General features: G+C 42.8%; 1 protein-coding gene across 1 annotated transcript in view; it reads left to right on the top strand.

Moving 5' to 3' along the window:
- The window catches only part of TNMD (tenomodulin), a 117,032-nt gene extending 101,025 nt beyond the window's left edge, over positions 1-16,007 (top strand). The window contains exon 7 of the mRNA XM_088461816.1: positions 14,380-16,007. Within this exon, the coding sequence (XP_088317942.1) occupies positions 14,380-14,589 (210 nt within the window). The 3' untranslated portion in view covers positions 14,590-16,007. The remainder of the gene's footprint in view (positions 1-14,379) is intronic.
- The last annotated feature ends 274 nt before the right edge of the window (positions 16,008-16,281 follow it).

Raw genomic sequence — 16,281 nt, 5'->3', positions numbered from 1 at the left:
AACGAAGGTAGCTGGGTCAGCTTAGCACTATATACTCTACGAGGCTTTACAACCAATGGATGTGGCCTCACCTCCATAGTGCCACTGGTATGATCCCTTTCTAAAGCCGCATATCCACTACACGACTATTAAATGATTGAACTATAATGATGTTATCATTCAATCGTTCCTTATATTGTGCAGTGTATAATGTAATGTGCTCACACTGAACGATGTTTCGTTAAGTGCAGGCACCCTCCCTCATTCCTGAACCTGCACAACCTGACGATATCATCAGGTTGGACAGTAGGTTCAGGCGGGAGCGCGTTTCGCTGGTCGTTGCCGGCATATTCACTGCACGATTAGTGAACGATAATGATGTCGTTATCATTCATTTATGTTGTGTAGTGGACATACGCGCCATTAGTGTCCCGGTTCCAAAGACTGGAATTTTCAAAGGTATGTGATGGGATTCTGTCACATTGTCATTGATTCATGTGTCAGTTAGTTAGAAGTTAGTTAAACCACTTTTACACCTATATTCCAGGTCTGACCTGGTGTTGGAACAGGGGCCCTCATTCAGAGCCGTACGCTCTGAGCAGAGCGCACGCTCTGAATGAGGGCCGGCCTCCATGAAAATGGAGCGTCCTCCTGGACGCTCGTATAGCTGTGGGTCACCACCCACAGCCTATACGAGCGTGCAGTTTGAAGGCCGCGATGGTCGTGACCATCGCGACCATCGAAACTGCGAGCCGGAGCCTGCGGTTGAGGTTTTCAAACGCAAGCCCCGGAGTGATTTCGGCTCTATCAGAGCCAAAATCACTCCCACTGACATCACTAGTGATGTCAGTGGGCCGGCTTCTGACGGGAGGCGTTCCCACGGAAACGCCTCCCGTCAGAAGCCGGCCCACTGACATGCACGCCCCCGGCACGCCCACCAAAAGGGGGCGTGCTGTCAATCAACATCGACAGCACGCCCCCTTTGATCAGACACAACGAGCGAAGGAAAGTCCTTCGCTCGTCGCGTCTGGCGCATGCGCACGACGGAGCTCCCGCCGTTGTGCGCATGCGCAGAGCACAACATCGACCCACTTGCGAGCGGACAGCCACTTGCGAGTGGGTCTGAATCAGGCCCAGGGTTTAAATCCGGGTCAGACCCGGAATTTAGCCGGCGCCGACCCAGGACATTTCCGAGTCGGCGCCGTTCACGCCGGAGTCGGGTCTGCATAGACCCGGCTTTTCCGGCATTGAAGTAGATGCTTGGAGATGACGTCATCTCCTAGCGCCACTGACGTCGGACCAATCGGCCGGCATGCGGCGTGCTCCGGGTCATCGTGACCTGGAGTGCGCGTTCACACTGCAGGGTTTCACGGGTTATTTCGGTGTTAAACCCTGCAAGTTACCTGGCTGGATTGCCGGGTCACTCGACTCGGGAATCCAACCCTCTCCCCTTTTACACCTAGGAGCTACCCGGGATAACCCTGCAATAACCCTGGTTTTAGCTCCGGTGTAAAAGGGGTATGAGTTTGCAATTTGCTGTCCGTCTCCAACCAGTAGCTTAACAAAAAGTCAAAACTTGTATGTTCTCTGTACTTGATCAATAGGGGGGACAGAAAACTTTTGGCATTGGCACTATATAATGCTCTCTCTGTGTTCAGTATGTGATAAAAAGTATATTATTGATAAATAGAATCTGGGGTTTACTGTGCATGAAATCAAGAATCAGGACAGAGCGTGGTAAGTCAGTGTAAACAGGAAATAAAGCAAAAATTGAAATAAAACAGAGATTGAACCGAGAACACAGAAGGGCGGTCATTTATGAGTGTAATTTAGAAAACAGAGATATAGGACAGATAGGTGGACACGAGCAATATCAGGCATTATAGCTGACAGAAGGATGCGAATAACGGGAAAGACGATATAAAAATGAGGTCAAATTAAATTTGGGACGAGTAAATAAATGTAAAGGTGTAGTCCACTGGTACCCTAAGTGGTGACAGCCATTTTGTGAGGTGCCCCTCGACTAGCATGGAGAGACATAGGACCTTATTCAGGGATGGCCAGAGACCCGCTACGACCGACAGCACTGGTCGTAGCGGGTCTCTTTCTAAAGGGGGCGAGCTGTCGATGTTGATTGACAGCTCGCCCCATTTGGAAGGGGGGCCGGGGGGGTGGCAGCCCTAACGGAGGCGTTCCCATTGGAACACCTGCCGTTTGGGGGAGGCCCCACTGACATCACTAGTGATGTCAGTGGAGAGCTTCCGGCTCTGACAGAGCCAGAAGCTCTCCGGGGCTTACGACAAGTGAGACCCTACCCTAGGGTCTCGTCGTAAGCCCCGATGGTCGCAATGGTCTCTGACCATCGCGACCATCACCCGAGCGGTCGTTAGAACTGTGGGTGTTAACCCACAGCCTAACGGCCGCAACAGAGGCGGGCAGTCAGGATGCAAGTGGCCGCCCAGTTTCTGAGCGACCGCTTGCATCCTCCGACCGCCTCTGAATGAGGGCCATAGTGCATTGTTGTCAGAAATATTAACCCAGTCCATGAAAGGACTGCCTACGCACAGTGGAAGTGCCTCGTGCCTCGTGCCTCAGTGATGTCACTGGTCCCTAAAAAATTCATAGGCTGCGTTTGGGTGAAAATATGGGCTCAGCCCAAAAAATGGCTGCGTCCGCACTGTGAAAGCATAAAGTTACCTACATGTACAATAAACTGGTGCTTGAAAAAGAGTTAAGGTTCCATTTACAGTAAGAACGAGACATAACCCCTTTAACCCTTGCATGACGTTAGCAGAACGGTCCCCGTTGCTGGCAATGAGGACCCATCAAAAGCCTTTTCAGCTCTGCTGAGTTTCCGCCAGGTGGGAGCGCAATGCGCAGACGCATGTCTCAGCAGCCTGTCGCTGGTACCGTTAGGTTGCCAGCAATAGATTGGAGGATGCCGCCAAGGAGAAGGATGTTGCAGGACCTTGCCGGAGAGGTGAGTCTTGTTAAATGTAGGTGGCATATTCGACAGTGTCACTGTGATACGCCACCTAGCAGTAAGTATTGGTATTAAATGGAGCCGTCAGTGATTAAATGGGGACTGGAGATACCTGTTTTTTAATTAATGTTCTGTAAATCTCATTAACCATTGAAGGAGAAAGACCTCATCTACTTACGGCAGAATGTCTTTTTTTGTGTGCGGATAACAATGTTATGTTGGTTTTCTGCAAAGTTTGTCTAACATGGAGCCTGATGTGCTCCCATGTGATCCGGGCGCACCGAGCCTGTCCCGGCTGTTGCATCTTCTGTTTTCGGTGCTCCCTCCCCATGTACCTAATGAGCCATTAATGGGTTGCCAATTATGGATGCAAATGAGTGGTTTTACTGAGACAGTCAGAACTGTACCTGAAGGCATAACATGCCACATTAACAGGTTACAGTATAAATCATTTTTTATTTAAATAATTGTCTTTCACTTGTTAAGCCATCTGAGATCCTGGAGTTTTCTTACAGAAAAAAGAAGTAAAAAACACAAATTCATATCAAATTGAGCTTAGTTGAAAGTGATTATTCCCAAACAATTCATTAAAGTGCTTGGATGCATTACATATATTATGGTTCTTATGATGAATGGTAAGCACATCCTAGGAGCACAGATGGTATTTACTATGGCAGAGGAAGGTTAATGACCTCAGGACTTGGTTGCATTAGCAGAATTCCCCAAATGACACTGACCTGCATTATGCTTTTATCCACACTGTAAATATGCAAATAGTCGTTAACGGAGCTTCATTTATAAACCGGCTCACCGGGAATTTATTCCAGGCCATTTTGGATGGTAATGGTGCTATTTCAGATTTGTAATGCATACAACATACCTATCTATATGCATGTATGTATGTATGGCTGGATGGATGGATGTATACACATATATATATATATATATATATATATATAATATATATATATATATATATATATATATACATAGTAGCAAAGAGACAGCGGCACTCCCGGGCTTGATAATAGAATTAAGTACATTTATTGCATGCCTATATATGCCGACGTTTCAGGGCCATGCAAGACCTTTAAGTACTGATCTCCATACTGCACGCTGCGGCAGGCCGGGGTAGACAGATAGGGGGCGGTGCCGTGCGTGCGGCCACTCAGGCCTCCAGTGATGACATCACTCCGGAGCTTGTGAGTTGCCATAGAGACAGACCACAGGACAGATACACTGTCTCCCCGACCCACACACACCCTGCAGAACGGGAAGGATTGATACAAATAAGTAATCATGTGGCTAGTAGTAAAATAACTTGTGTAACACAGAGCTATATATCTAAGGAGACAAATACTGTCATTAATATTAAAGATTATATCAAAAAACTTCTACACCCCACATTTACAAACATGACAGGACTATACACATAACATATTAAAACATAACTAGTACAGATAATAAGGGTGATTATGTAAAGTTCCATTATATGCTTGTTACAGATAAATCATGCGCACTTAATAGGTAAATTAGCAGCTGTCCCGTTGAGTGTAATCTGATAACTGATTACCACTTTAGTAATAGAAAAAGGGGAGGTTTGGACGCGCTGGTGATAAAAAATACAAATGAAATTTAAATATGGATAGATAAATGTAAGTAAAAAATGAACAAAAATGAAAATGATAATAACATGTAAATAAGATGTAAATAGGACCGGCAATTGCTGAGTAGACAGTGGGCTAAATATGATACATTGAAACACAAGGATGTTTATAGCTCTTTCATTGAAAAATATGTTGTGTTAGGAAAATGGTAAGTAAGTTGCGGCCGTTCCGTATCTTTTACACTGAGAGCGGAGCAGCGGTCTTGCTACTCACCCTGTCTCAACCTACTGATGGCGCAGACCGAAGTCTGTTAGCAGCTGTTCGGTGCGGGTTATGATCGGCTACGTGCTCTGCGCTGTGGCCGTCCTGCTGGAGTTTCTCCCGGCTATGTTCCTTTCCTGGTTCTGTGTAGCGAGCCAAAGTCCGGGGTTCCTGCTGCCGCTTACGCTCCTGCTGTCTGTCTGTGTTGTCAATACGGGATCTTCTAACACCAACGCGTTTCATCACTGAATGACTTTTTCAAGGTGTCTGTCAACAGGAATCCAGCCTTCTTAAATCCCCCCTGGAATGCTCTCATTGGTTCTTTCTTTAGAACTTGTAAATTAGCAGCTGGATTCTCTTTTTTCTTGTGCGGCCTTACTGATGTGTTTAAATGTGTTAAAAATGAATAAAAATGAATAAAAATAAATCTTTATTAGTTAAAAAAATGGGAATAAATTAAATACTTAAATATATATATATTATAAAAGAGCTACATGTGTTCCTTCGTCAATGGCACTAATTAAGCACATCAGTGTTACTAAGGTAATTGCCAGGTCCTAAAAAGATGGGTTTAAAAATTATTATTTTAAAATGAAGTGTAAAATTTACATGTAAAAATCTAAAATATTTGTATTATGCAAATCAAATCCTCAGAAAAGCTCCTAAATCAAAGTCAATATTCAAACCTCAGACATAATCATTAAGGGAGCAGACAAAGGTGGAGGACTTGTCATTATGGATAAACAAAAGTACATAGCAGAAACAGAAAGACTTTTGTCTGACAACTCCATTTATGAAAAATTGGAACAAGATCCAACAGAGACATACAAAAGAGAATTAGATGAACATTTGGAAGAAGGTCTGAATTTAGGCATTCTGAACAAAAAAGAATTTGAACACTTAAATAATACTGCACCTAGAATACCAGTTTTTTATCAACTACCCAAGCTACACAAGGATTCTTGCAATCCGGCGGGAAGACCAATAGTATCCGGGACACAATCCCTGTCATCAAATCTATCAGGTTATGTGGATACTTGTTTGCAACCATTGGTAACCAGACAAAGGAGTTATATCAAAGACACCACGGCGGTATTGCAATACCTTAAAAACATCATATGGAAAGACTCTTTCTTTTTAGTGACCTGTGACGTGAAATCACTATACACATGCATACAACATGCACATGGATGTGCCCACAAGTACCATTATTTGAACCAGAGGTCGGACCTTCCGAATTCACAAATAAACTTTATAATGAGCAGCATAGAATTCCTGCTAAACCATAATTATTTTTGGCATCAGAATCAATTTTTTAAACAAGTGACGGGGACCGTGATGGCCAGTCGCTTCACACCAAGCTATGCGAATCTCTTTGTCGCCAAGTGGGGGAACGATAAAATATGGTACAACAACCCATATCAGGATCATCTAAGACATTGGAAGAGATTCATAGATGATATCATCTTCATCTGGGAAGTAGATGAAAACACTCTAATAAAATTGACGACGTACTTGAACAACAACGATCTGAATCTATAATTCAACCACAATTACAGCAAGAAACTAATACAATTTCTGTACTTAGAGATTTATGTAGAAAATAACAGCTTACACACACAAACCTTTTTTACAAAAGTAGATTGCAATACCTACCTACCTACTGTCGTCAAGTAATCATCACCCCAAATGGATTGGTAATAACCCAGGGGGACAATTCCAACGTCTTAAAAGAAATTGCACAAAGAATGAAGAATACAAACTTCAAACAGAACTCTTGAAGCAAAGATTCTTAGAAAGAGAGTACACAGAACAATTAGTAAAGAACAGCTTAAAGAAAATTGAAAAAATTAACAGAGAGGATTTATTACAATACAACAAGAAAAAAGAAAACCCTGCAAATTTGGTGTTCATCACACAATATAATAGCTATACAAAAGGCTTGGAACAGAGTCTTAGAAAACATTGGCATCTACTTCAATTCGACCCAGAAATAAAGGATCTGATTCAAAATACACCAGACACTCTAAAATATGCTGACTGCTAGCTGTATCCCACCAGACAAAGCACCATCTACCACTATACAAAAAGGATTTCATTTTTGTCTAAATTGCAAAGCGTGCAAGGACACTGGAACCATTAGCACCAAACCAATAAAAAAATTCTGCTCCAATACCAAGAATGTGGAATTCGAGATCAAACAGAGTCTAAACTGTAACACAGAAGGTGCGGTTTATCTACTGGAATGTCCTTGCGGCCTCCAGTACATCGGCCACACCATTAGGAAACTAAAAACGAGAGTCGGAGAACACATAAATAATATTAAAAAAGGCTTTACAGCACATAGTGTGTCAAACCACTTTTTATTACACCATCAAAAGAACCCAAGAGGGTTGAAATTTACAGCAATAAAGAAAGTTGAGAAAAATTGGAGAGGAGGACAGTATGTGGAGAAAATCTCTAAATCTGAAACAGAATGGATTTACAAAATGGGTACCCTCCAACCTAGAGGTTTGAATATTGACTTTGATTTAGGAGCTTTTCTGAGGATTTGATTTGTATAATACAAACATTTTAGATTTTTACACTTAATTTTACACTTAATTTTAAAATAATAATTTTTAATTCCATCTTTTTAGGACCTGGCAATTACCTTAGTAACACTGATGCGCTTAATTAGTGCCATTGACGAAGGAACACATGTAGCTCTTTTATTATATATATATTTTTTTTAAGTATTTCATTTATTCACATTTTTTTAACTAATAAAGATTTTTTTGTATTCATTTCTATTAATTTTTAACACATTTAAACACATCCGTAAGGCCGCACAAGAAAAAAGAGAATCCAGCCGCTAATTTACAAGTTCTAAAGAAAGAACCAATGAGAGCATTCCAGGGGGGATTTAAGAAGGCTGGATTCCTGTTGACAGACACCTTGAAAAAGTCATTCAGTGATGAAACGCGTTGGAGTTAGAAGATCCCGTATTGACAAAACAGACAGACAGCAGGAGCGTAAGCGGCAGCAGGAACCCCAGACTTTGGCTCGCTACATGGAACCAGGAAAGGAACATAGCCGGGAGAAACTCCAGCAGAACGGCCACAGCGCAGAGCGCGTAGCCGATCATAACCCGCACCGAACAGCTGCTAACAGACTTCGGTCTGCGCCGTCAGTAGGGTGAGACAGGGCGAGTAACAAGACCGCTGCTCCGCTCTCAGTGTAAAAGATATGGGACCGCAGCAACTTACTTACCATTTTCCTAACACAACATATTTTTCAATGAAAGAGCTATAAACATCCTTGTGTTTCAATGTATCATATTTAGTCCACTGTTTACTCAGCAATTGCCGGTCCTATTTACATCTTATTTACATGTTATTATCATTTTCATTTTTGTTCATTTTTTACTTACATTTATCTATCCATATTTAAATTACATTTGTATTTTTATCACCAGCGCGTCCAAACCCCCCCTTTTTCTAAAGTTCCATTATATGACAAGATCGCGTTAAATCGCTAATGACCATTGGTAAATATTGGTAATGTAATGAATGCATGGTAAACAAAATTACTGATTAAGAAAAAACATTAAAGGATAATTTCTCATTGAGACCAGCCGGGTGTATAGTCCCCAATCTATGGATCCAGGTAGCTTCCAGCCGTAAAAGTTGTCCCCCTCTATTGCCTCCACGAAGTGAAGGTGGGACATGATCAATTATTAAATGTTTTAACTGTAATGGCTTTTTTAGATGTTGTTTGGCAAACTCTAATCTGGTCTTCCTGTTTTTGAGGCTCACCAATGGTTTACATCTTGTGGTGAACCCTCTATATTCACTCTTGTGAAGTCTTCTCATGATTGTTGACTTTGACACATATACACCTACCTCCTGGAGAGTGTTCTTGATTTGGCCAACTGTTGTGAAGGGTTTTTCTTCACCAGGGAAATAATTCTTCTGTCATCCACCACAGTTGTTTTCCGTGGTCTTCCGGGTCTTTTGGTGTTGCTGAGCTCTCCGGTGCGTTCTTTCTTTTTAAGAATGTTCCAAACAGTTGACTAGGCCACACCTAATGTTTTTGCTAACTCTCTGGTGGGTTTGTTTTGATTTTTCAGCCTAATGATGGCTTGCTTCACTGATAGTGACAGCTCTTTGGATCTCATATTGAGAGTCAACAGCAACTGATTCCAAATGCAAATGTCACACCTAGAATCAATTCCAGACCTTTTACCTGCTTAATTGATAATGAAATAATAGCCCACACCTGTCCATGAAATAGCTTTTGAGTTGGTAGTCCCATTACTTTTGGCCCCTTAAAAAGTGGGAGGCACATATAGAAACCGTTGTAATTCCTACACCGTTCACCTGATTTGGGTGTAATTACCCTCAAATTAAATCTGAAAGTCTGCAGTTAAATCACATCTTGTTTATTTAATTTCAAAGCCATTGTGGTGGTGAATAGAGGCCAAAATATGAAAATTCTGTCAATGTCCCAATATTTATGCACCTGACTGTATATATATATACACATATATATATATATATATATATATATATATATTAGGGATGTGCAGGCTCGGTTCTACTCGGTTCCGTTCGGTTCTTTTTACCGGATCTTATTGGGTTTCAGCTGTCACGAGTTTTGGATAGCCAATAAGGTTCGGTAAAAAGAACCGAACGGAACCGAGTAGAACCGAGCCTGCACATCCCTAATATATATATATATATATATATATACACGCACACACACATACCCCCCACAGAACTATAAAGAGTCAGTGGTTACTTTTAAATAAGAAAGGATAAAACAATACCCCGAGGGCTAAGACCGCAGACAAGTAAGATGATTGTTCCTCATTGCAGCCGTAAATGAAAACAGAACTACTGCAATGGAAATATGTTGGGATTAATTATCATAAGAGAGACTGTGGGCTAAGTAATAAAATGTGATGTTTTCTATAATAAGATGGCACACAAGAATGAGGGTTTTGCACAGTGGGTGTTAAATATTGATGTATAGGTAACAGGCCTACTTCCATTGGAATTAGATTAGTCACACTCAGAAACATCACCAATACTGCCCCACTCTACCCAAACCCTGCATTGTTCTGCATATCCGCGCCCACTCCTGTAAAGAATACTAATTTTATAATATGCCACCCATCTTTTGGGTCCTGGCATACTGGCTATTAGGACTAATGAAATGAAGAAGTTTCTCACCCCAAAATATTCTGCTTCAAATAATTCTCCTTGTCTCTAGTCATATCCCTTTTTAATCAAACCTCTGTTCCGGGAATTAGCGAATGGGAGATGTTTAGGAATGGTTTTTGCAGTTGCATACAGGGCACTATGGCTCATTTACTGACCCTGACTAGGCAGACACACAGCACATAGAGCATAAATATAAGTACCACGTATATCCATCTGACATATACTGTATAAATCTTAATTCCTGGGGTGGGGATGGCTCCAGTTAGTTAGGAAACTAGGCAACAAAATACCAGATTGTGGCTGATAATTTAGCATTATAAAAGCCTTAGAAGGGGTTGGGTGTGATATCCCGGCGGTCAGAATCTCAATGGTCATAATGCCGGCTTCGGGAATCCTGACGGTCAAAATCCCAAGGCATGTTGGTGACTATTCTAACCCTAACCCACTCCTCCCGCCGCCTAACCCTAACCACCCTCTTTGGCAGCCTAACCATACCTGTTTTCTATGGCAGCCTGACCCGAACCGTCCCTTCCTGTAGCGTAACATTAACTCCCCCCTGAGTGCCCAGACCTTACCCTAATACTCACCATCTGGACTGTGACCATTGGAATTCCAGAGCCATATTGTGATGACCGTCTGGATTCTGACTACATCCTCTTAGAAGGGGATATATACTATATAACAAACCCTATACTATATAACCACACCTTATTAATCAATATTGGTCTGTAAGTATAGAATAAAAGGGTGATGCCCTGGGGTCTGTCCATTGTACCCCAATAGTACTCTATCAAAGCATGTCAATAAAGCTTTATTAAAGCCCATCTATGGAGGTCCATCAAAGCCCATGAATCACTACTAAAGCTAGTCTATATATCTCTATTAATTCTACAAAACTGTATTAAAGCTTATCTATAGAGCCCAATCAGTAAATGACTAGAGAGCTCTAGTAAAGCCTTTCTAAATCTTGTCGATAGAGCTCTACCAAAGCTTATCTATAGAGCTCTTTTATAGCCTGTGTATAGAGCTCTATTACAGTATGTCTATAGGGCTATATTAAAGCCTATCTATAGAGCTCTTTCACAGCACAGATAAGATGGCCCCATGCACATGCTCAGTAGTGATCTCAGCAGCCATCCCTGGAGGGAAAGGAAGCTGGAGTCTACTAGCGCACTCTTCTTTCAACAAGGGGGGACCAGACTGCCCACTGTGCACCCATATAATTATACTCCCAGAGAATTTACTCATGTGCCCTAGAGAAATCACTGAAAACATGACATGGGTGCCATGTTCCCGGAGACCTGCACATGCGGAATGGACTCTGGCACAGAGCTGACGTGAGCAACCCCCACCCCAAAATAGCCAGCTGCATCCCTTCTGTGCGCTTCTCCCAGAGAGGGGATGTACAAAGTAGGTAAGTATGTATAGAGCTCTAGCAAAGTCTGTCTATAGCAGTGATTCCCAACCTCGGTCCTCAAGGCACACTAACAGTCCTGGTTTTAGTGTTATCCATGATTGTGCACAGATGGTTTAATCAAAATAACTGAGGAGCTAATTAAGTCACCTGTGCTCAAGAATGACTATCCATAAAACCTGGACTGTTAGTGTGCCTTGAGGATCGTGGTTGGGAACCCCTGGTCTATAGAGTACTGCCAAAGCCTGTCTATAGAGCTCTATTATGGTATGTCTATAGGGCTCTATTAAAGCTTATCTATATATAGTAGCTCTTCTGTAGCCTGTGTATAGAGCTCTACTATGGTATGTCTATAGGTCTTTATTAAAGCTTATCTATAGAGCTCTTTTATAGCCTGTGTATAGAGCTCTACTATGGTATGTCTATAGGTCTTTATTAAAGCTTATCTATAGAGCTCTTTATAGCCGGTGTATAGAGCTCTACTATGGTATGTCTATAGGTCTCTATTAAAGCTTATCTATAGAGCTCTTTTATAGCCGGTGTATAGAGCTCTACTATGGAATGTCTATAGGTCTCTATTAAAGCTTATCTATAGAGCTCTTTTATAGCCGGTGTATAGAGTTCTTCTATGGTATGTCTATAGGTCTCTATTAAAGCTTATCTATAGAGCTCTTTTATAGCCGGTGTATAGAGCTCTACTATGGTATGTCTATAGGTCTCTTTTAAAGCTTATCTATAGAGCTCTTTTATAACCTGTGTATAGAGCTCTATTATGGTATGTCTATAGGTCTCTATTAAAGCTTATCTATAGAGCTCTTTTATAGCCTGTGTATAGAACTCTATTATGGTATGTCTATAGGGCTCTATTAAAGCTTATCTATAGAGCTCTTTTATAGCCGGTGTATAGAGCTCTACTATGGTATGTCTATAGGTCTCTATTAAAGCTTATCTATAGAGCTCTTTTATAGCCTGTGTATAGAGCTCTACTATGGTATGTCTATAGGTCTCTATTAAAGCTAATCTATAGAACTCTGTCTTAGCCTGTGTATAGAGCTCTACTATGGTATGTCTATAGGTCTCTATTAAAGCTAATCTATAGAACTCTGTCTTAGCCTGTGTATAGAGCTCTACTATGGTATGTCTATAGGTCTCTATTAAAGCTTATCTATAGAACTCTTTCTTAGCCTGTGTATAGAGCTCTATTAAAGTACAGTAGATGCAGGGGCATATCTATAATGGGTGCAAGATGTGCGGGGAACACAGGCACCGCACACCCTGCACCCATAATATTACTTACCTCTCCGAAGTCCCACGTCGGCGCGGGGGTCCGGCGCTGTAAAACGACTGGAAAATTACCGCAGCGGCCATTTTCCCATCGTTTGCGCATGCGCAGTACAAGGTAAAAGGCCACCGCGCTATAGACTCTGGGCGCACTCTAGTGCCCAGAGTCTATAACTCCGGCGCTGGGCGCGCACAGTTCAGTCATAGTTGCCAAGTCCGCTTATAACAAGCGGAATTAGGCTTCTTTTTTTTGACAGTTGCTTGTTTTTTTTTCATGGTTGCTTGTTGCTTGTTTTTGAGCTTGTTTTTTTGTGTGCATTGCCGAGGCGCCCCTGGAGGTAAGTGTATATGTGTGTGTGTGTGTGTGTGTGTGTGTTTTTACACCAGTAGTGACTGAGGGAGGGGGGGGTAGGTTGTGTCTGGGGAATAGAGGGCTGTAGCCAGTGGACAGGGTGAAGTTGGAGGGGGCAGGTATGAAGGAGAGGTAAACTAGATGATGGAAATGAGGCAGGTACATGGGGGCGAGTTAAAATTACTGAGGCTGTTATAGTGAGGGGATAATAGAATTAGACAGGTGACAGGAATGAAGGAGGTAATAAAGAGGGGTGAGAAGAATGGGGAGTAAGGTAAAGGAAAGGTGGGTGCACACTAGATGATATGTCACCCGATCCTGCTGATCGGGCCGACATATCATCCACATCAGCCAGTGTGTAACCGCTATGCACGACCCTGCGCACTCTCCGTATTGGGGTCGTTCCGTCGGCCTGCATATAGGGCCGATGGATTGACCCAGGTGCCGACGCTGGCATAGTGGATGGAGCGGTGCCCGATATATCGGGCATTCGGTCACCACATCGTGCAGTATGTATCGACCACCCGATATATATTGCGTGGTCGGGCATTGCTTTGCTGGGTACACACATCGACAAGTGCGTACCCAGCTGAAGACTGGCAAGGGAATGAGGTATGAAAAGAGGAGGAGGTAACAATATGGAGGCTGGTGTAGAGGGAGAAAAGCAATATAGGCAGATAATAGGGCTGTGCATACACTAACATATTTAGGTTAAAGTGTAAGGTGAAAGGGGGAATAAAGGGAGTTAGACAGGGAGAGAGTGAGGACAAAGAGACACCCCCATAAATTGGGCTTTTTTTATTGGGCTTTTTATGATTGGTTTGGGCTTGTTTTGGGCTTGTTCTTTACTTATTGCTTGCTTATTTTCAGAGTTGGCAACACTGAGTTCAGTGCGCTGCCGGCCGCCGAGCGGAGAGGAGGGGCCGTGTCGGAGACTGCACACGGGCCCCCTCCTCTCTAGAAACACCCCTGAGTAGATGGATTGTACTGTACTCATTTTCCATAAAGCATCCCCCACATACCAGTGAGCTGGCTCTCAGATTATAGTAACGGGGACGCCTACCACTCCTCACATCCCCCTATTTGCTATACAGTGCAAGATGTGATTAGTGCAGGGTTGTCTAACAGGGACATAGAAAAAATAAAAAATAAATTAGATAGTATTTGCTAAATTATTTGTATTACATTTTTTTTTTCCCCTGGATAAATCTAACGTTCATAAGTTTCTGAAAGATACTTTTTCATTTATTAGTTAATAATTATACCAACTATTTTTGTTTTCTTTGGTCCTCTAGAGAGAAGCCGGACTTCAAATGCCTCCTATGTACGACCACAGAGGCTACTGCTGTCATCACTGCCGGCGCGGCCAGAGATATTGCCAGCGTGTCTGTGAACCCCTGCTGGGGTATTACCCCTACCCTTACTGCTACGGCTCAGGGCGCGTGCACTGCAGGATAATTATGCCCTGCAACTGGTGGGTTGCTCGGATGTTGGGGAGGGTGTAAAATGCAACAGATAAATATTAGAATTATACATCAGCCCTAAAACAAACAAACAAACAAAAAATAATAGACCTCCGGTATTCTTATACCATGTTACTGTTACAGCTCCCACTGTCCTCAGGGTGCTCTCAGCTACTGTAATTGATTGATAACAGCAAGAACTCATGGGTGGAGCTGTGCGCTTCTGAACCAAAGTATCCACCAGTAAAGGGTAACCCCACTCAAAGCTAAAAAAGTTACTTTTGGTTGGAGTTCTATGAGTCCTGCTATAGTGCAGAAGTCTACCTGGGGTCTGGCATCAATCGTAATCCACGAGGGTCCATTGAAGGCTTCATAGGTCCAGTGAAAGGACAACTCTTCCTAGTTAAGGCTCTTTACAAACAGGGTGGTATGTTTTGAATGTGAAGCATCCCGCAACCGATCGCATTAATGCCGACATTTAGTAACGCTGTAGGCATGTAGATTTAAGCAAAGGACCGCGCTCCCGATAAGAGCTGCCCTTTGCAGTGTGCAGACAGTTTGGTCAGTGCATGGGCAAGCCGTGGGGCACCCTGGGAGGGATCCTATTGGATCAGCTCAGAAGAGAAGTCAATAGCCTTCTGTTAGGCAACGTCATCTTTAGACGGCATTGCCTATCAGGAACACTTGGGTTTCACTTTTCTGGAGTTTGATGCATATGGTGATTGCGGTCAAACCTCAGAAAATAGCATTTTCGGAGGTTTGACCGCATTTGTGTTGATGCATCCCGCCCAAAGTGAGGTGAAGGTACCCTTCCACCATGCACTGCTCAGTAGCAGGAAGTTTAGGGATTAGGGGCACCAAGAACACTGCTGCCCATTTGATCCAGGGAAGCGGTAGTAGCAAAGCCTAAGTGACATTTGGAGATCTTGAACAACCCAGCTTGTTAGGAGCCTGGACCATACTTGCCTACACTCCCGGTAGCCCCCCGCACCACTGGAAGTGTAGGCAGATCTCCCGCATACTGCCCACTAGTGAAGCAGGCAGGATTGGGAGATTTAATGGGGAATTTGCGTGTCCGCAAGGAGGGGGCGGGGCTAAACATCGCGATTTGTGTCATTTAGCCTCAACCCCTCATCGCAGTCACCGTGAATCGCAGACTTTTACGTCACCTGCCTGGCCTGCCCCCCGAACCAGGCTGCTCCCGGATAGCAATATACAGAAGTCATTAAGTATGCCCTGGACTCCAAATAGGCATAAATCCGCTTTATAACATGATTTAAGGAACTCCGCTCAAAGCCACATTTTTACTACTTGGTGGAATTCTTCTGTTGCGAAATAGAGACAGGTCTTATTAAATAGGGGTGGCACCAGCTCCACCTTACACAGATGTAAGCCATACCCCCATTACAGTATGAAAAGGCTCATTTAACGTGAAAGACACCACGGGGTAAATTACTAAGATGGGAGTTCTATTAAGAAGTGATGTTGCCCATAGCAACCAATCAGATTCCAGGTATTATCTTCTAGAAGGTGCTAGATAAATGAGAAATAGAATTTGATTGGTTGCTATGGGCAACATCACTTCTTAAATATAACTCCCATCTTAGTAAATTTACCCCAGGTCACAAATCCTTATCTGTGCTGATGATAGTGTGTGGTTTTTTTTTTTTACTAACTTTCTCATACTATTCTTGCATGTATATTGCCAGTAATCACTATATAAAAGTCTATATA

Source organism: Taudactylus pleione, unplaced genomic scaffold, assembly GCF_031769625.1.
Source record: "Taudactylus pleione unplaced genomic scaffold, aTauple2 ptg001107l, whole genome shotgun sequence".
NCBI classification, from domain to species: Eukaryota; Metazoa; Chordata; class Amphibia; order Anura; family Myobatrachidae; genus Taudactylus; species Taudactylus pleione.
Note: the sequence above shows the minus strand (reverse complement) of the source record. Positions and strands in the feature narration are given on the sequence as shown.